Source organism: Eschscholzia californica, unplaced genomic scaffold, assembly GCF_041429995.1.
Source record: "Eschscholzia californica isolate CP2 unplaced genomic scaffold, dmEscCali1.0.p SCAF_6, whole genome shotgun sequence".
Taxonomy (NCBI): domain Eukaryota; kingdom Viridiplantae; phylum Streptophyta; class Magnoliopsida; order Ranunculales; family Papaveraceae; genus Eschscholzia; species Eschscholzia californica.
The window spans coordinates 7658434-7679998 of record NW_028238483.1 but is presented as its reverse complement, the minus strand read 5'-3'; the positions used below and the strand labels follow the sequence as shown (position 1 = coordinate 7679998).

The following is a 21565-nucleotide window of genomic DNA, read 5'->3' as shown; positions in this document are numbered from 1 at the left end:
CTTCTAGGAAACATTGTTAGATAGTTGATCAGGTGAGAAGAGTTGGTTAGCTTCCCCATTCCATATTAGTGGTTGTTTCCTTTCTATGAGATCAGTCGTTTAAGAAAATTTTAGTCCGTCTTTTGTAATGTGTTGAGTTTTTCTTCATACTCATACTCGCACATTGAGTGAACCATTTCTGAGTGACTTTAATTTTTGAGTGTATGACCGTGAGACAGTAGTCGAGGCGAATGTATTGAGAAGGTAATCAAGGTCTTGTCTGTTCTGAACCGAAATGATACTCATATTGGCTAGTCACGTGCACTTTAGGTCTAGATTACCAGTGGAGGGATTTTTAGCATTTGTATAGTATGGTTGATTTGGATTTCATTTCAATTAACTTTCGAAAGTCTACTGGATAAACATTTTTAGTCGATATTATATTTAGACCCTTCTGCATTTTTGAGATTCTTGAATTTTGTGGGTACATTCACTGCAAACCCTCACGAGACAGAACTCGTCCTCTAGGGTAACCTAGAGGTTTAACGGCTTGTTGCACGTGCTAAGTTCAATCGTGATTCCCTACGAAAGTGGTGAACTGGGCTTGGTTTTATTTTTCTGTTTTGCTCGAGGACTAGCAAAATCTAAGTTTGGGGATGTTTGATGAGACATGAAAATGTCTCATTTGAATCTCTTAACTCGGGCTAGTTAGTCCAATTCGAGCAGTTACTCTAATAAATTACGTGTTTCTCTTTCCCAGGTGTCTTTTACAGAGTTCAGTGCAAAAAACGGATAAAATCAAGAGAAAGACACATCTAGGAGTATTTTGGTAATTATGGTAGTCTGGTGATTTGGCAATTTGGATGCTCGGATGAAAGTAGGGTCCAAGATGAGTCCAACGGCAAAAACGGGAGTCGAATCGGAGTTCGAACGAGAAAGTTAGCTCAGGTCAAACTTGCGGTAAGAAATAGTTGACCAGAATTCGAGGATGACACGTGGTGAGTAACAACAGCACATCAGATGGACAGTGGTAGGAGCGTGCGGTACTATTTCAGGCCACGCGGGTGTGTTCCGGGCTTTACTCGGTCGAGCAAAATAGTTGCTTCTATGCACGTGGCGTCCTCCGAGTGTGTGTTGCTGCTTCTCAAACTGTTACAGGATACACTGAATCATCCCCTTGACTACTCCAGCAAGCATCACGTGATTGGTTCCAAGATTTTATCCTTTCCTAAATCTGATTTTATTTGGTTAACCTTTTTTTCAAAATAAAAAGGAAAGAAACCTAATATACAGGAGAGAGAGAGAGAGAGGAACCGTGAGCTATTGAGAAAGAAGATTGAAGGAGATCGGCTGAAATTTAGAAAGATTGGGTTGGATGAAGAAAACAAGACAAGAGAGATTGTGCTCTCGGCTAGAAGAAGGAAACAAAGATGATTATAGAAACTTTCGAAAATGGAGAGTAAAGGAAAGATTGATGGGCAGATTGCATTGATTTTCAAATGGGTTTTCTTCTCTTTATATAACTGAAGAAAATAGAGGGGAGGATCATAGACACACGGTTGAGAGAGCTAACATTCGGGTTTGAGAACTAGAAAACCAAAGAGAACAACTAACTCTCGGTTTTGAAAAAAAAAAATTATCATCATCACTCAATTTCTTGATTCTTCTTTTTGTATTCTTTTACTTTGTGAGAGAGAGAGATTACAAAAGAACAGAGAGAGATTGTAAAGAGATTGAGGTTACAGATTGTAGAGAGAGAGATTACAGAGCTCGGTTTTGATAAAAAAAATTCACTTTGTTTTTTATTTTCTTTTTGTTTCTGTTTTCTTGGTGAGAGAGAGATAGAATGCATAAAGAGAAAGAGATTACAGAGAGTTATAGTAGAAATAGAGAGAGAAACAGAAAGTTAGAGAGAGAAAGAGAGTTGGAGAAGGTAAGAAAATAATTTTCCCACAGGGAATCCATTTCCGGGAAGACGAAAAAATCGTTTTCCCTAAGGGTGCGTTTGGCAGAATTCTGGGAAAAACAGAAGGAAATCACTTCCCTAAGGCCCTGTTTGGTTTTAAAATAGCAGAAAAGTTAAGTTTCTTTACTCTTTTACTTATATAAATTTAAATGTTTATCTCTTCCAGCATGAGTAGTTAAATCTTGTCTATTTAGGGTTTAGATGAAGTCCATAATTAGTTTTACTAATATGATTTATATGTAAATTAATCAATTTTTAGAATAAATTTCCTATATTTTAAATTCTTAATTGCTTTTAAACGATGATATATTCCGGAATTTATACCATTAATGTTATAAAACCCGAGTTAAATGGAAAATTAATTAACTAATGCAAATACCTCCCCCTGTGCTTCACGAATCAACAACTCCCGAACAGAACTCCTTGGCACCCAGAGCTGGTTTCCTCTAAAAAGAAATCCATCTTGCAAATGGTACTGATTTGGAACTCCCTTTTTGCACTCACCATAGACGTCAGCAAAGTCTAGGTCTTCATTGTATAAAGTCTTCAACAAATCAAATCCCATAATTCGAGAATCTAGAATAGAGATTAAAGCATACCTCCTTGAGAGTGCATCAGCAACAATATTAGTTTTTCCAATCATAGAACGATGTGTCACGTGTCAAAGAATGAAACGCCATTTCCAACCAGGTCTGTACACTCCTTTACCTGTTCCAATACAGCCCTGGGATGATGTGAGCATGGACTTTATTGTGGGACTACCGAGAACTCAGAGGGGAAAAGATTCTATCATGGTGGTAGTTGACTGGTTCAGCAAAATGGCACATTTTATTCCTTGTCACAAAACTGATGATGCTAGTATGGTTGCTGACTTGTATTTTAAGGAGGTCGTACGTCTTCATGGTATTCCTAAAACCATTGATCCATTATCAATTAAAGCCAATGAGTACAGTCGATCGACGACATATGCTTGTCTCGTCTAAGCCCATACCCTGTAAAGCATGTAGAAACGGTACATTAGCGGATGATCCATTATCAATTAAAATTCTTTTTACCAGAACATTAGCAATTGTAAGAGATAGGACGAGAGCATCATGGTGAGGGTTGACGAGCCCTGTGACTTCGTTGTCTACGAAGCTGATGATCTAATCAGTACAAGCTGGTGATGGAGCATCAGTTGAGTGTGTTGCAGGGCTATGAGCTATCCTTGCGCTCCTCTTGGCGGTTGAATGGCTGACTTCGCTTACTTCCGAACCTCTAGTGATCATCGAGCATGTCCTTGTTGGGATTGGTGGCTCTGGCTCCTTCATTTGTTCGTCCCTAAGTGCTAGTGTCTTCTTTCCTTTGTCTATTAGCAGGTCCGTGAGGTGCCCTCTTTTTAGGAGCTCTGCTACCTCCAATCGCAGGGCTATACAATCTCCAGTAGTGTGTCCGTGATCTGAATGAAACTCACACCACTTGGAGTTGTTGTCGCTTGGAGTTTTGATCTTATCTGGCCATCTCACGGTGTTGCCCATACCTTTCATTACGGCTATTACTTCGCTGGGTTCAACATTGAGGTTGTACTCTGGAAGTCTTGCCTTGGGAGGAGCATGGACCTTTTCGTCAGGTCGTCTGGATGGAGGATCTAGAGGTCTTATGTTCTCCCTTGGGTTTGGACGCCTTGCTGGGTATAAGTCTCTGTTGCCTCTGTGTTGCGGCCTGCGATCGGGTCCCCTGGATCGTCGATCGCTAGATTGGTCGTCATAAGGATACCCTTTGTTTCGGTGGGGTCTTGTCTTCTTCCCACCTGATCTCCAACCAAACTCTGGATAGTACGTCATCAAGGGTCGTACAGTTGAACTTAGTCAGCTCTTTGTACAACTCTCTATCATGTAGGAGCCCCTTCCTGAAGGCATCCACAGCTGTCTCGGTGTTGGAGTACGGGATCGACACTTTTTCCCTGTTAAATCTTCCCACGTACTCTCTAAGAGGTTCGCCTCTCCTCTGTTGTATTCTGTATAAGTCGCCAGACAACTTTTCTATCTTCTTGCTACTGGCGAACTGCTCAACAAATGTATCAGTTAGTTGTGCGAAAGACGAAATACAGTTGTTAGGAAGATTTGTGTACCACTGCAGGGTTGGGCCAACGAGGCTTGAGCCGAAGCTCTTACACATGCAGGCCTCTCTTAGGTCTCTTGGTATAGCAGCAGTAAGCATACGTTGCTTGTAAGATGCAATGTGGTCACCTGGGTCAGACGTACCATCGTACATCTTCATATTTGGGAAGGAAAACTTCCTGGGCATTTCGACGAGAGCTATGGCATCTACAAATGGTGAGTCAGCATAACTTTGGGGCAGACTCTTTTTAAATGGAGTCAGAACCCTGGGTATGCGTGTAAGTAAGGCCTCTAGGTCCGCTAGCCTTTTTGCCAAGCTCGACTGTAGAGAATTATCTCTAGGGGGTACGGGTTTGTAGGGAAGTAAGTCCCATTAGCCTGTAACATAGGTACAGTATATAAAGGAGGAAGAGTAGAGGAGTGAGGCGCAGCCGTGGTCTGCGTTGTTGGATGTTGGTTGTCATCCAGGTCTGGTTGAGTGACTGGTCGGCTTGAGGTATCGCCTACTTCCGTCCTGGTTGACTGCTCCAGAGTTGTCGAGCGAAGGATTGGTTGGTTCGCTATGTGATGAGACATGAAAATGTCCCATCTGAGTCTCTTAATTTGGACAAGTTAGTCTATCTAGGGCAGTTACTCTCATGAATTACTCCTTTTTCTACTCAGGTACCTTTTTCAGAGTTATGTGTGCAAAACGGATAAAAGTCAGAGAAAATAAAGGCTGGGGGTATTTTGGTCATTTGTTGACTCTGATTTCATGGTCAAGATTAGTGTTTGGATGGAAAGTAGAGTCCAAAACAAACCCGTAGACGAAAACGGAAGTCAAATCGGAGTCCGGATGAGTAAAATAGAACGAGTCAAAGTTCGGGTCAAATTCAATGGACCAAAAGTCAAGAAGGACACGTGGCGCGCATCCAGCAAGTAATCGGACGGACTGGAGAAGTCGCGGGCAACATTCGGTTACAACAGAGGTACACCGAGCTAACGGAAGGATCTAACGGTGAATATTTAACCGAGTCACGTGGCACCGGATTAAGACTTGAGCCGCACTCCTTTTTGACCAGCCGCGAAGCACTGGAACCGGAGCTTATAACCTCCTTAACGACCGTCGTCTTTTTCCTTCTTGTTTCTCTGTTTCTAAAAAAACAGAGCAACCGACTGATGAAAAAAGTAAATAACCGACTGATGGAAAAAGGAAACAACCGACTGATGGAAAAAGGAAACAACCGACTGATGGATTTAGTAACTGACTTGAGGAGCAAGAAGGCGAGCTTTTCGATTCTATAAAAGGGGGGGAGACACAGAGGAGAAATCATCCTCCATTAAAGAACAAAACCGACGCTAGAGAGAGAGAGTTTGAGAGCTTTTCTGTTTCTGTTTCTTTTTCTTCTTCTGATTCTTCTCTTTGTGAGAGAGAGAAGGTCAGATTGAAAGAGTTAGAGAGAGAGAAAGCTACTGGTTTGTAGAGAGAGAGAGATTGAATTAATTATAAAAACTCCATAAAAATCATCTTTTTCTTCTTTTTTCTTTTCTGTTACTGTTAGATAAAGAAAGAGAGAGTTACTGTTCTGTTAAGAAAGAGAAAGAGAGAGGATAGAGTTATAAAGAGAGAGAAAACAGTGGGTTAGAGAGAAAATCGAGAGGTTGAAGAAGACCGCGTTTGGTTTGCATGGGAAAATTATTCTCCTTGTGGGAAAATTATTTTCCTTAAGGGTCTGTTTGGCTGCGCAAAGGAAAAAAAGTGAAAAAAAGGTGTTTTCTTCTCCGATTCTTTTTCTTTCTTTAATGTTTTTTTTTTTTTTAATTGGTCAGCATGTCTCGAACCCTTAACCTCTAGGATGGTAGACTCTACCTCTTACCACTCCAACCAAGGATTGTTGACATGTTATTGTTTTTATTCTCTCCCATCATTATTATGCTTTCTTCCATCATGAGTAACTAACTTTCCCAATCTAGGGTTAGGGTTAAACTTTAGTTTTGTGCGATTATCTGACTTAATCACTTTTACGTACTTAATACTTTGATTTCTTCGCGTATCTTTCACGATAACCCCTTTCATTAGTTATGCTTATGTTTGATGTTTCATATTTAGGCTTTAGGTCTTTAATGTTTCATGCTTACGTTTGATATCCGTCAGTTTATGTTCCGAAATTGAAAGTTTTAAAGTAAGTGTTCTGAAAAGTCTAAATCATCCGAGGTTGGTCATCCTTCCTTGAGTTATATAAGAAGAAGATCTGAATTGCATAAGTCAGGTTTCGTACGTGCTAAAGTAGATCCCGAAACTCTAGGTTCTCCCTTCTCATAAGTTTCAGTTTATCATCTTTTTCTTGTTTCTGTTTTAGTTATTTTACTTTTAAGACTATCTTTAAAAGAGGAAATTGCCATAGATACGAGTTTTAGAATAGATTATACTTAGTCCCTGAGGATTCGATCTTAGTCTTATCAGGTTTTACTACTTGACGCCCGTATACTTGCGGGTGTACCCTTTTGGGCTCATCACTGTGCCCCCTGCTTCAGTGGTTCGTTCTTCGAGATTCAGCTCTGTCTGTCTAGGGGCAACTGGCCTTCGAGGTGGTACGGCTACAGACAGCTCCGTGATCTTTTCCTGTAGTAATTGATTCTCGGCTCTGACCAGGATGTTATCCTCTTCCAAGGCTTTGTACCGTTGCGTGTTCTCTTGCATTTGAGTTGTTAGCGTTGCAAGTTGGGATGCTACGTTGATGGGCCTAAAAGGTTACCCTAAAAGGTCTCCACCCGCAAGTATACGGGCGTCAAGTAATAACCCGGTAAGACCGGGATCGATCCACGAAGATAGGAAGGTAATACGAATATCGAGAAAGTCTAACCCACCGGTTTAAGTGTCAGTCACTAACTCAGACTAAAAACGAAAAGATAATAATTGGGGTTTTGATTGGTTTATAATAAATAAACAAATAAAACTAACTAAACTAAAGGTGAGAGATTCGGGAAGAGTCGAGCAAGAATCGAATGAGAGGGATACTTCGATCCACAAAATCGATAGTGACTAGTACTAATGATCTATAAGCATGAAAAGTTAGTTAACTTCACCCATTTACTTGGATTGGTCAACGAACTCTTTGTTTAACTCAGATTCCAGTCCATGAACGGTCGGAAGATTTTATCATTAAAAGCAATAAAACTCTTTTGTCACATCAAAACATGTTTCACGAGTATTCGACTACAAAAGCTAGCTAGACATGGCAATACAAATAATAAACGGGAAGAAAACAAAGAAAGACACGAGTTAAGGTGAGAATCTCCCTATTCCAATGAGGCGCGAGACTAAGATCGACGGGAAATATAAGTGTTCAAGTGTTGTCGATCTCCCTGTAACAGAATGCAGGGGTCCCCTTAACAGTGTATAATAGGTGTCCTGTCAGCAGAACTTGACCTCCCCTTATCGGTCAGTATCATCTTCTTCCTTTAAAAAACAATCCACCATTAAAGCTATAACTAAGCTTTCTCTCTCAAGAAATATTAACCAAAAACACAATAGGATAACAAAGGAATCAAGGTAATGATCAAGGGAGCAAAACCCCTAAACTTTCCGGCCAAAATAATGGCCGGAAGTACCCCAAATAGCTCCGGTTAGGTGCTGTTTTTCCGGCCACGAAGTGATGGATTCCGACCACGAACTCGAACCGAGATGCTTCCGGTTTGCTGCCGAGCCACTGCCTTAATACCGAGCTTTCAAAAATCTCGAGCTGGTGAAGGAGACCCGAGCTGGTGAAGGAGACCCGAGCTGCTGTTCACCTCTTCCCGAGCTGCTGTAATAGCGGTCTTGCTGTGCACGTTGAAGGCTGCTGGTCTTCTCGGCTGCTCCGGTCAGCTGATGTGCCGGCCAAGCTTGTCCGGTCTTTGTATGACGGTCGGCCAAAGCTTGGCCGGTTTCCTCCCTCCTATCTCTTTCTTTTCACAAACCCTAAAACTCTAATGTAGAAGATGAAGTCTGACCCTCTTTTCTTTTATCTCAAAAACCCCCAAAAAGACCAGCCCTTGACTTGCTTAGCCTAACTTTGACTTGGGCTTGTAAAGATGAGTGCCCTTAAATTTTCTCATTTGGTCTTCTTCCTTGGGCTTTTGGGCCTGACTTTGAGTCTTATTACAAACCAAGGGGTGCCTTCAAATGTGTCTCTACTTCCTCTAATTTTCAGAAAGACAAAAATGACCCTCGACTTCTTTCTTACATAACTTTTCCGTCCGAACTCCGATTCGACTTTCGTCTTCGCCGTCGGACTCACCATTGGATCCACTTTCCATTTAACCTCTGAATTTCTCAAAATGACCAAAATACCCCTGATGCTCTTTCCTTCCGGTCTCTTCCACATGAGATAAAAATGTGATAAATGTTCCGTTTTATTCCGAATGAGCGTCAAACTCCAAATAAGGTACCTACCAAGAAAAATACATAAATTATTAGAAATAAAATCCAAAACAAACTAACTCATCGAAGTTAAGCGACCTAAATGTGGCATTTTAACGCCACATCATACGTCGAGTGGAGTGTTGGTCATCTCTTGTGCCCTTGGGTTAATCTCAGTAACTAGTAGTCGGGCCCCTCCTTCTAGCGCCAAACTGTGAGGGTAAGAAATCGTGGGTCAAGAAGTCAGCTGGACCGGGTCGTTGACCGGATGTCGAACCTCCACCTGTTAATAATTTTGCGGGCACCGACGACGTCTTTGGGCTTAACCTGTGACAAAAGTGGCAACAACACACGTGACCGTAAGGTCTTAGGGGACACCAGAGGGGCTCCGACGGTCAAGTCAGTAAGCTTGCAAGGGAATTAAAGTGTACGTGGATATTAGCCTTGGAATGTTACGTTGGTTGGTTAATGGTCAGAGCTTGGGCACGGCTCGTAGAGTGGCCGGAGCTCGCTCTCTACGGAGGGTAAGAAATCGCGGGTCAAGAAGTCAGCTGGATCGGGTCGTTGACCGGATGTCGAACCTCCACCTGTTAATAATTTTGCGGGCACCGACGACGTCTTTGGGCTTAACCTGTGACAAAAGAGACAACAACACACGTGACTGTGAGGTCTTAGGGGACACCGGGATGGTGCCGGCCTAAGGGAGCTCTGACAGTCAAGTCAGTAAGCTTGCAAGAGAAGTAAAGTGTACGTGGATATTAGCCTTGGAATGTTACCGTTGGTTGGATAATGGTCAGAGCTTAGGCACGGCTCATAGAGTGGCCGGAGCTCGCTCTCTACGGATGACTGACTTAGTTGGAGATTGATTATGACAGCCTATGAGGTTCGTCCTTACGTAAGGCAGCCCTGGAGTGGCTTGCCTTGTCCAAGCGTATGTATCATAAATAAGCGGAAAGCTTTAAGGTATCAAAGGGTATGTATCGTAAATAAGTGGGAAGCTTTAAGGACTATTGACCTTGTAAATTTTCACGTGGGTGAGATAAGGAGAGCCTGACCTCCAGGAGAGGTAAAATAGCCTGCCTACTTGATTCGTCAGGAGAGATAATGGTAGGTCGCCTTAGAGAGAGAAAGTAATGGCGGACCTTCCTTGGTTATCTGGTCACCATAGAGAGAGAGAAAGTAATGGTCGACCTTCCTTGGTTATCTGGTCGCCCAAGAGAGAGAGAAAGTAATGGTCGACCTTCCTTGGTTGTCTGGTCGCCCAAGAGAGAGAGAAAGTAATGGTCGACCTTCCTTGGTTGTCAGATGATCGAGTGTGTTAGTCGGGAATTCGATGACGATGTTGAGTCTGTACTCGATGTGTTTGCCCGGAATCGGATGATATTGGAGTGTTTGATAGTGATATCAGTGGAGTATGGGTATGTTCGGCGATCCCCAGATGATCTGTATCATCTTCCTCTTGGTCCTTTTATAGTGTTTGTGGTCGGTCGTTACCTGTCGTGAGCTGTCGCCTTCAATGTGGTAACGTTTGGAGCTATCACCATTAATACGAATATTATAGCCCGTTAACGGGTATATTCGGGATTGTAACGTCTCCCAACGGATATGCGAAGGGAGGTCTGTTGGTCAGGACGGACCTCTTCTTCCAGGGCTGGAAGTAGTTACGTATTTCAGCCTGGTGAGGAGGCAAGGGCGGACCTCTTCCTCCAGGGCTGGAAGTGCATATTTACTTTGGCGTTGCTTCGGGGTGCCCGAAGATAAAATGGGTCGGGCCCATTAGCCATTAGTTCATGGGCTTGGTCACCGAGTAAGCCCATTAATCGTGAATTTTTTAGGGCACCCCTGGTGACGTATTTTGGCCCATACAACGTGCTTTATATCTTTCAACGTTACCTTTTGAGTTCCTTTTGGTTTTAAAAATCCATTTGCAACCAATTGGCCTCGTCACTTTTGGTAACTCGGCAAGATCCCAAACATCTTGTCAGCCATAGACTTTAACTCTTCCTTTATGGACTCAATCCACTTTTCACAATTTGAGCTTGTTTTGACTTCATTAAGAGAAGTTGGATCGTTTTCCAACCCTAAGTCATATTCATGCTCATTAAGATAGACAATGTAATCATCAGAAATTTCCTTTCTTCTTTCTCTAGTGGAACTTCTAAGTGGCTCCTCAATTTGAGGTTGTTGATTTGAAACCTCCACAATTACTTCCTCTGTTTCCAAAGGTGCTTGTCCAGCTTGTATAGGGAAGGGTTCCTCATCTATTACAGGATTAGTTGGCATGATTGTATTTGATGAAATACCTTGATTCACGGGCTGAACAATGAGAGGTACAATGACTTGATCATTGTCAGTAGTCACTATAGGAGAAATATTTGCATACTCCTCCTCAATGAACTTAACATTCCCTGTTTCGAAGAATGTCTTGTTTGAGGGATCATAAAATTTATAACCCCTCGATCTTTCAGAGTAACCAACAAAATAACAACTAATTGCCCTCGTGTCCAGTTTCCTTTCGTTAGGCTTGTAAGGCCTAGCCTCAGCTGGACAACCCCAAACATGCAAGTGCCTAATATTAGGTTTCTTGCCTGTCCATAACTCGTAAGGGGTTTCAGTTATTGCTTTACGTGGTACTCTATTCAATATATAAACTGCAGTTTTTAGGGCATCGCCCCATAGTGACTCTGGTAAAGAAGAATGACTAATCATACTTCGTACCATGTCTTTGAGGGTACAGTTTCGTATCTCAGCGATACTATTTTGACTTGGAGTTCCCGCATGGTGTATTGAGGGACTATAACACACTCACTCAAATATTGGGCGAATGGTCTTGGACGTTGTTCTCCTGAACTGTCGTATCTACCGTAGTATTCACCTCCACGGTCAGATTTGACGGCTTTAATCTTCTTGCCAAGTTGGTTGTCAACTTCAGCTTTGAAGGTTTGGAACTTGTCTAGTGATTCTGACTTCTCCTGGATAAGGAAAAAGTATCCATAGCGCGAGTAATCATCGATGAAACTAATAAAATAACGTTGTCCATTCCATGATGCCTTAGGAAATGGACCACATATATTTGTATGTATAAGTTCCAACGGTTGAGTAGCTCTATATGCGCCTTTACCTCGTTTGTTTGTTTGTTTTCCCTTAACACATTCTATGCAAATTTTATATTCAGAATCGTTAAGGGAGTCAAGAAGTCCTTCAGACACAAATCTTTTGATTCTCTCCTGAGAGATGTGACCTAATCGTTTGTGCCATAAGCTGGAATCTCATTACCTAATCTCCCTTTGTACCCAAAGTGCTAATATGTAAATTTTCATCACAATTAGACTTTATGGTGTTTAATAGATACAATTTATCAATTAAGTTACCAGTACCAACAATATCAGACTTTAGAGAAATACTAAATAATCCTTTTTCCAAATGAACAAGTAAAACCATATTTGTCTAGACAAGAAACAGAAATTAAGTTCCGTCCAAATGATGGTAAAACAAAAGTATTTTCTAAATACAGATAAAAACCAGTATATAACTGAGTTCTAAAAACACCAATAGCTTCCACTTTAACCATATTTCCATCGCCTACGAAGATGTACCTTTCACCATCAGACGACGTTTTGTAGTGGAGGCAATCCTGCATAGTGACACTAATGTGAGTAGTAGCTCCTGTATCTATCCACCATGTGTCACTTGGTACAATAGCTAAATTAACTTCAGAACAAACAAAGTTCATAAATATACCCTTCTTAGCACGCCAAGCGGCGAATTTGGAACAATTCTTCTTCACATGACCAGTCTTTTTACAAAAGAAACAGGAAGGTCCTGAGACCTGTATTTCTTTCCCTTTAGTCTGTGATGTTCCACCAATTGTAGTTGCTTTATCTTTAGCTTTGTTTCGCTTAGCAAACTTCTTGACTCCTGAGGTTGAGGCGAAGTAAGCACTTTCAGATATTTCCCGATTGATCCTTTCTTCTTCCTGAACACACTGTGCTATAAGCTCATTCAAACTCCATTTATCCTTCTGAGTGTTGTAAGAGATCTTCAGTGTGTTATTCTGAGTAGGAAGTGAAATGAGGATCAAATGAACAAGGATGTCATCTGATAGTTCCAACCTGAGTTTGGAAACCAAATTAGACTTCTCCATAATGTACTTTCTTATGTTTTCCTTTCCTTTGTACCGCATGGTGACAAGCTTTGTTAATGCGGTGCTTATCTCCACCTTCTCACTCGCTGTGAAGCGATCAAAAAGTTGCTTAAGGAACTCCTTAGCACTCGTCTCAGTCAAGCCACTGCTTATTGAGTCTGGAATTGGGTTTTGCATGATCATTAAGCTCATACGGTCAGACCTTTCCCATTTTTCAAAAGCGGCCCTCTGTTCAGAGTTACTTAAGTCCATCAGAGGTGCTAGGCTGTCAGTCCTGAGAGCAACAGCTAGATCCATACAACCAAGCACAATCATCACGTGCTTTTTCCATTTCTTAAAATTTGTGTCGTTAAGCACAGGAATGTTGTTCATGTTTGCAGACACTCTAGATACTATAAAATAAAGAATAACAAAAGTTCATAGACGCTCAATTAGAGTTCAAATTACATCGTACAAAAATTAATAGCAATTAAAAAAAACCAACAAAATTGCAATTTGTGGGCCCATTTCAAGATATCAAGTGTAGCATTACTATCTGGTCTTTGGACAGAGATAGTAACCTACTAGTGATACTCTCGGATATTGATACAAGATCTGCCAAATATTGTTCCTTTCTTTGGACCGGCATAATACTCGCATGACAACTAAGTGTACCACATACCCTCGTCATAAAGCAATTTAAGGCTTCCCTTAGACCGGTTAAAGTAACCTTCCTTTGGGCTGATCACTTCACATGGGCTAAGACATGTTTATCTACACTAACTATGACAGTTTACCCAACAGAGGTCACTTTGGCGACATGCAAGGCCGTGTGGTGGGGGGTGCGGGCCGTGCGCCCGCACAGGGCCCCCACCGCAAGGGACCCTCAATTTAACTCAAGGTTGTAGAACTAAATGAATTAAGTATCAAAAATTACAAGATGGACATCAAAATTGTAGTAGCTCCACTGGTTCCTACCTTAGTTTCCCGTGTATAAGGTCTCGAGTTCGAGACTCTGTGTTGCGAATTTGCCTTCCATTTCTTTGAAAAGCATAATACTTGTTTCTTTTAACCAATTGTGTCATATTAAGTTTTATAGTTTAATTCAAAAGTTTTATAGTTTGATTTTAATACTAATTTTAATTCGTATAGTATTCGTTCATCAAATAAGAAATAAAGATAGTAAATCACAAATTTCTCTTCGCTCTTTAGCATATATTTCTCTCCAAAATTTGTCTTATTTTTTTGCTCTTGGACATAACCTCTCTTTCAAATCTGTTTCAAGTCAAAATCATAATTCTTAGAGAGTTACACATGAGAATACGATAGTTCAATCTCTCAAGAATCTCACAAGAAACTAACATTGGATTATCTTAAAAAATAAAAATTTATTATTATGGAAAAATAAAACAACTCCGAATGTGGATTCCTTATTCTCATAGTTTAACTTTCATCTCTTAAATTCCAAGATTATATTTATGAAAATAAAAGACTCGTCAAATGACAAATGTTTTACATGAAAAATGTTAAGTCAATTATATATTGTGTTGATACTTTGTGTTTATATTTATCAATGTTATAATCTAGTTAGGTCATTGCAAAATAAGAAAACTTACGCAAAAGTTTCTTTAAACTTTCGTGGTTTGCATACAAAGGGGCCCTGTTTGAAATTTGACACTGGGCCCCTAAATTCTCAGGCACGGCCCTGGCGACATGTCAGTTCAATGTTATAATTAGTGCAATAACCATCTAAGTTCTTGACAAAATAAAATAATAATATTTTGTACAAGATTAAATTAATAGCCTAACCTTATGTAATAATGATTATCAATATACTATTTAATCTCCATGAATGCATACCTCTTACAGTAGTAATTACCATGTACTCCCCATGTTTTATTATGTACTCTATATTGGATACTTCAAACTACTGGTTGTCAATATAGTAATTTACTATGTACTCTACATGTCTCGTGCTACTTCTATTGTTTTATTAGGTTTTGTTAATTACTACTTCCACTGGGTATGATAGGCTGCTATTTCATATCAAACATAATTAATATGTAACTAGGTTTTCACGGAGCTCTCCTACTTCATTTCAAACATAATTATCTAATTGATATGCTTCTTAGTGGTGATTTTAATTGGCAAGTCTCTAATGAAAGGGTATGTGTTCTTCCATATTTACACACTAAGTAATGATGGATTTTGTATATATCTATAATTAACAGAGATAGTACATATTAATTAAGAAAGAAAGTACACAGTAATTATATCTATAATTTAGGTGTGGATGCATAATAGTATTCATAGTCGATAAGCACAGGCAGGTTATTAGGTTAATTGCATGGTAAAAGTAATGCAAAAGCATAATAAATCATTGTCTAATGTCTCTTTTATCTTTATTGGAATACTAGTTCATTGTAGGTAAATTTTGTGCACTTTCAATTTTTTTTACTAGATGAATTCAGAGAAAAAAAAATATGTGAAACAGACTACAAATGAAAATGAGTTGCTACTCAAACTTGTTGTTGAAGCCTTGAATAGCGGTAAAGATGGTTCAGTGCCAAAGAACTACTATGAAGAAGTTATTATTCCAACTCTAAATAAAAAATGCAACGAGAATAAAAATGGGAGGACCAAAAACTTTTAAAAACACTTCACGATATTCCTGATCTGGTCTACTCAATGAAAATGGGAGGACCAAAACTTTTAAAAACCCCAGAGGAGAAAATGATGTTTTCCATGATGGATATAGATGAGCGAAGAAATTGGATACTACCTGAGCTTGATAAATGAGAGCTTAGAGTTTTAGGGTTTAGGATTTATTTTGGTTTGTTTAGTTTATGATTCAAACATTTTTTATGTTATGTTACTGCATTTACATCACATCTTTATTGAGACTTCGTATGTTATGTTTTCATGTTGATCTTATTAAAGTTTAATAAGTGTTATGGTTTAACTTTTTTTTTGCCTTACATATTTCATGTATATTTTTATTTATTAGGAATTTTCAGATGGATGATGAAGATGAAGTCTAAGTGATGAACACATAACAGTAATTAATAGTAAAAAATAAAACTATTGTTCGTGCAGTTGCAATCACTTGTGGTTACAATATTCATGTACGTAAACTTAATGTTCGACTTCTATGGAGCAAGACATCATTGCGTTATTGATCTTATAAAGAAGATTCAACAAAAGAATAAACAAGGGAAAGTTAAAACTTACTATGTTTTTGAAGTTAAATACTCCCCAAATCTATATGATAAGACTGATAATGAGTTTAGTCCCTCTAAATTGGTTATAAGGTTATTTAAAGACATATGCAGAGGGTTGACCTTTCTGCGGTGAAAGGCATAACTTGTAGAGATTTTTCAACTCAGAATGTTGTATTAGTTCAGGTTAATGACGGGTCAGAATGTTGTTTTAACGCCAAATTAGTCGCCCCATTCACCAAGGGAGTAAGATCGGCAGAATGTAAGTATTCTTTTGTATTAATTATATTTTTAATGATGGATTTTGATTTTAAAGAATTTTACATATTTTATTCTATTTTTTGTAGATTTTCAAGGTGTGATACGTTTCTTTAAATAATTTCCCAAATTCGCTCTCAACCTAGAAGCAAAAGAATTATTACAGAGATTGAAGTTCTTTAGGAATCACGAGAACTGTAGGACTACACGAGAGCTTTTCCTAAAGCAATGAATGTGGAGATCAGAATGATAGTACGACACCCGTTTTTCTTTACAGACAACGATCGCATTGAGTTTCTTCGTCGGTTCACAGATTTTCTTTTAAGTTGGGAAACTACTCATTACTTTTATATATGAGTCAAAAACCCCAAATACTACAAATGGGATACTAAATTTACACCGAAATTGAAAGCATTAAGTGGCAAGCCAAGTAATCGGACTGTTGATATAATACGATTTTACCGAAACAAGTTCATTGCCCATTTTTATAAAACTCTGAAAAGTGATCAGGTAAGTGGCTCTCTAGGTTTAGAAGTTTTCTATTTTTCCGTTTCGATATACTTGCTTCTTATGGTTTAATATTTACTCGTAGATGATTTTTTTCCTCCAAATCGAAGACAAACAGCTTCAATATGGACAACGTTATTTTCTAGAGACAATCCGACATATCAAAGAAGTTCATCCAAATTTATTGATAAAGTTGTACACAAATTATGAAGAGAGAATGTTTTGCATAAATAACATGGTAGAGCCAAATTGTTTAGGTAAATATTTTATCCATAAAGTTTTAATCTTAAAGGTTTTAATATTTAAATTTTTAATATTCAAAGTTTTAATATTTAAATTTTTAATATTTAAAGTTTTAATCTTAAAAGTTTTAATATTTGAAGTTTTAATCTTAAAAGTTTTAACATTTAAGGTTTTAATCTTAAAAGTTTAATATTAAAGTTTTAATATTTAAAGTTTTAATATGTTACGTTTTAATCTTAGAAGTTTAAATGTTGCCCATTTTTATCAAACTGTGAAAAGTTACTCTTTAGGTTTAAAAGATTTATATTTGTCAGTTTTAATATACTTATATCCTATTGTTTAATAATCTGTATAATAATACTACGCCCGTTTTTCTTTACAAACGACGATCGTATTGGTTATCTTCGTCTGTTTATAGATTTTCTTTCCAGTTGGTACAAAACTGATTACTTCTATATAACGGTCAAAAACCTCACGTACTACGAATGGAATATTAAATTTACAACGAAATTGAAAGCATTAAGTGGCAAACTAAGTAATCGGATTGTTGATATGATATAATTTTATCGAAACAAGTTTCTTATGGATTTAAAAGTAATCCGATAAGTGACTCTCTAGGTTTAAGACTTTTCTACTTTTCCGTTTCAATATACTTGCTTCTAATTGTTTAATATTTACTCGCAGATAAATTTTTTTCTACAAATCGAAAATATATAAAATCCGACATAGAAGGAAGTTCACCAAAGTTACTTGATAAAGTTGTACACAGTTTATGAAGAGAGAATGCTTGGCACAAGCAACGTGGTAAAGCCAAATTATTTGAGTAAATATTTTATCTACAAAGTTTTAATCTTAAAAGTTTTAATATTTAAAGTTTTAATCTTAAAAGGTTTAATCTTTAAAGTTTTAATCTTAAAAGTTTTAATATTTAAAGTTTTAATCCTAAAAGTTTTAATATTTAAAGTTTCAATCTTAAAATAATGTACCTTTCGTTTTAATATTTAAAGTTTTTAAGTAAATGTAACTTTTGTTTTATTTATTTAAAGTTTTAATCCTAAATTAATGGTGGTTTTTCTTGAAGATAAAGAAGATAAGTAAACAATTAATATTTAAAGTTGAACTCTTAAAATAATATAACATTCGTCTTAATCTCAACTATAGGTTTGAACGGTTTAGATTTAAAGCAGACATTTTAGAGTTCTAGCAAAAAGTTTGGATTTCTAAAATTTTAATAAAAATGTCTTACACCTTTAAAAGTTTCAAAACTTAAAAATTTTCGAACTTTTAAAGTTTTAAACATTTATGTATCAGAACGCTTATAAATTCTAAGATCTTTAGAGGTTCGGAACAAAAAAAGATCTAATAAAAAGGTGCTTAAGAATAACAGGCCCTAAAAGCCTTCACAAATTCCAATCAAAACCCTAACCTTGAAAAGAACAAAACCCTCATTAACCCATAACCAGAAAACAATTCCTGGGAAGAAGACGATGCCATTGACTTCAATTCATCAGTCAGTGGTAATAAAACCCTAATTCTTGAAAAAGGGATGAGATAGAGAGAAAGAGAAAGAGACATGGATCATGTCAGTAGGTCTTCAGTTGGCTATGTCAAAAACTTTATGAACCAAAAGAATGACGTAATGTAACCGTTAAAGATTTGAGAGCAGATATATAGTTGTCGCGTCATGTAGACCGTTGATTTCAATATAAGGGTTGTTAGTGATCAAATTTCATACTTTTGGCGACATTCATCTACCTTCAGTGACGCTATAAAGGCATCAACATTGATATTCTGCCCATCCAATATCTCGACTGAACCTCTCTAAATCCTGTTTGGATACATACCCCGGTTGAGATTTATCCGGGAGACTTGCCAAAGAGAGAAAATTTTTCTAAAGGCATTTGGGTTTAGCTAGCAAATAGGTGGTTGAAAGTGCATATCGCTACTAAAACAATCACTGAAACCGCCCAACAAAAGCATGTTAAAAGTAAGTGGGAATAAAATCAGAATTGCATGAAAATACGTCATATATGTTGCCAAAAAACTATCTGCAAAGGCACGTATAAAACTGAAGTAACAATACTAACAAAAGTGGTACACTAATGTTTTTCAAAGTGAATGTTCAAAGTGACTCGTCTAATTATCAATAAAAACTCCCGGCTTTCAAAAATAGACCAAACCAATCAATATAAACTTATCTGTAACCCGATACACTAGGTTTCAAATCAAAATGGGGTTTGGTATAGGTGAATTTCTAAAAAATCGAGCGCTTTAGTTTGATAAATGGATTTTTTTTTTTTAAACCGTGAAACGACGTACCGAACCAACGAGGTTCAATTATAATACAAATAATGGATACGGAAGCACCATGGAATGGTTAGTGAATGACTTCAAAATTCTAGATACTGAACCAATCAACACCCATAATAAAAATCATCTTATATAAAGTGTTCGCGTAAATGCCTCTTAAATTACTTTAAAAAATGTTTTGAAATTACTTATCCTCATATTGATTACTCGGTCGCTTTACTTACCAAGACAAGAGTGTTACTCACACTCCACATGATCGACCCTGACCCAAAACAAATAAAACGTCGCTTTAGACCACCGGTTTTTAGAAGCCACCAAACTATTGTTTTCTCAAGAAATACATAAGAAACTCTATAATAAGAGAAAACTATAAAAGCCACCAGTTATTAAATCTTTAAGTAAAAAAGGACCACCAAAATATATGGATCTTTTACGTATAGAAGTGGGCCCTTAGTACTTTGGTTTTTAAATAAAAGATTTTTTTAGTCAAAACCCTGCGTCTCTTTAAACTGAACAGTGAAGTAAACTTCCCGTCCCTCTTTAAATCGTTAATTCGAACATAACATCATTAAAGATGTTTAACTGTTCAAAACTACCTCTTTCTTTTAATGTATCTGTTTCTTCTTCTCGATTGACCATTGTTATAAATTAAAGGGTTAATTCCATTTTGGCCCCCTAAAGATGACCAACTCATCAAAATGATCCCCTAAAGATGACCAACTTCTAATTTAGCCCCCTTTTTTATTTTTCCATCTTCTTTTCTGTTTGACGTTAGTGAGATGTATTTTTTTTACCAAAATTGCCCTTAACCTTGTCAGCCAACTTTTTGAATCCCTAGGCCCATTAATAATGGTCAAATCAAATCAATACTTTTTCAATTTTCAAAACCTTTTGAGACATACTTCCAACTAAATCTGCTTTCTTCTATTTCTCTTTCTTCTTTAGTCACTCTCTCTCTCTCTAACTTTTTTTGATCTGGGTAATCTTCAATTTTTCAAATTCTTTTCCATGCTCTTCTCTATTTAATCAACGCATATTGATTTGTTCATGATATCATCATATATTTCTATATCTAGCTAGAGTTTTCATGAAATTATGATAAGTTAACTTTTTTTTTCAGTTTTATTTGAAGTTTCAGAAATGGAGATTTTTTTTCATTTGAAAAACGATGAAACTCAAAATCTTCCACCTGGTTTTCTTTTCCACCCAACTGATAAATAACTCGTAAATTATTACCTCATCAAGAAAGTATTTGATAGTAGTTTCACAGTTAGAGCCATTGCTGAAGTTGATCTCAACAAGTGAGAACCTTGGGATCTTCCAGTATATATATGTTCATCCATCCTTAGCCCCTAAAACCTAAATTTTATGTACTATTTATTTTGAAATCTTATGAAGTTTCTAATCATGGGATATTCTTTAAAATTTGTAGGAAAAGCAAAGATGGGAGAAAAATAATGGTATTTTTATAGTCTCCGAGATAGGAAATATCCGACCTGTCTACGAACAAACCCTACTTGTACTATTTGATTTTGTATTATTATTATTGTTGTTGTTGTCTTGATGATGAACAGAGATTTTTCCACCATGTTGATGATGATGAATGTGTAATCCTCATTCTTCTCCATCACCAAATCTAAAGAAGAAACAACAAAACTCAATTTCATAAATTAATCATTCATATTCATATATTCATATAAATATATATTATATGAAAGTGTTAATTATTGATACAAGAGGCTTCATTTTTCTTTAAGTGTTAGCGAGACAAAAGGAGATTTAGTAGAGAGAGAGAGAAACTCTTTTAAAGAAGGGAGAAAGGAAGAGGGGGGAGGTATAAGTGTATCGGACAACCTAAAACACATAAAAATTTAGGGTGCATCATCCAAGATATGGGGTAGATATGGGCAGGGGTAAATGTGGCAAGAAATTGCCAGCTCACTAACGACTAACGGAGAAAAAGACGGAAAAACGAAAAAGGGGGTCATATTAGAAGTTGGTCATCTTTAGGGGGCCATTTTGGTCAGTTGGTCATCTTTAGGAGGCCAAAATGGAATTAACCCTAAATTAAATTGTGAGTTAAATAGTTAGTGTTTTGTTTCATAAAGGATAAATGGTAGCTTCATGTTTGGAATTGGTGGTGTCTACTAATGTCGTTAGCGGAATCTCAGACATCACATGTCTAACATTAGTATCCCAGGATCACATGCATAAACTAATAATCAACTAAGAGTTAGAGATTACCTTAGTCGCTAGTTCTCCCTCGAACCTTTCCAATCTCTTTGAGAAGACCAAGAGTTCCAATTGTAGCTCCTATACTTGGGACACCAAATGGTCTACTTAATCTCCCACCTTGTAAGTTAGCTAGAACTCCGATGGTAGTTTGGTAATTAGCTCACTCTCTCCTCTCTACTTGATGTTGTAGAGTAAGAAAGCTTTCAGAGAAATTTAACACCTTATTCACTTCCCTAAGGGTCATTA

At 37.6% G+C, this 21565-nt stretch overlaps 1 protein-coding gene across 1 annotated transcript; it reads right to left on the bottom strand.

The window, feature by feature from the left end:
• Positions 1–3090: 3090 nt before the first annotated feature.
• On the bottom strand, positions 3091–4231 carry LOC147531533 (uncharacterized). Its single transcript, XM_086649736.1, has 2 exons — positions 3781–4231; positions 3091–3734 (listed from the first exon to the last, which is right to left on the bottom strand). Exons 1-2 carry the CDS (start codon positions 4229–4231, stop codon positions 3091–3093), a joined length of 1095 nt encoding a protein of 364 aa, XP_086505862.1.
• Positions 4232–21565: the final 17334 nt, after the last annotated feature.

What these genes read in the sequence shown, in the direction of transcription:
- LOC147531533 (XM_086649736.1), bottom strand. Translation starts at nt 4,231, where the DNA reads ATGCCCAGGAAGTTTTCCTTCCCAAATATGAAGATGTACGATGGTACG. An exon ending in AGAGCTGACTAAGTTCAACT is followed by an intron (nt 3,735 to 3,780) that starts GTACGACCCTTG and finishes GTTGGAGATCAG; the next exon opens with GTGGGAAGAAGACAAGACCC.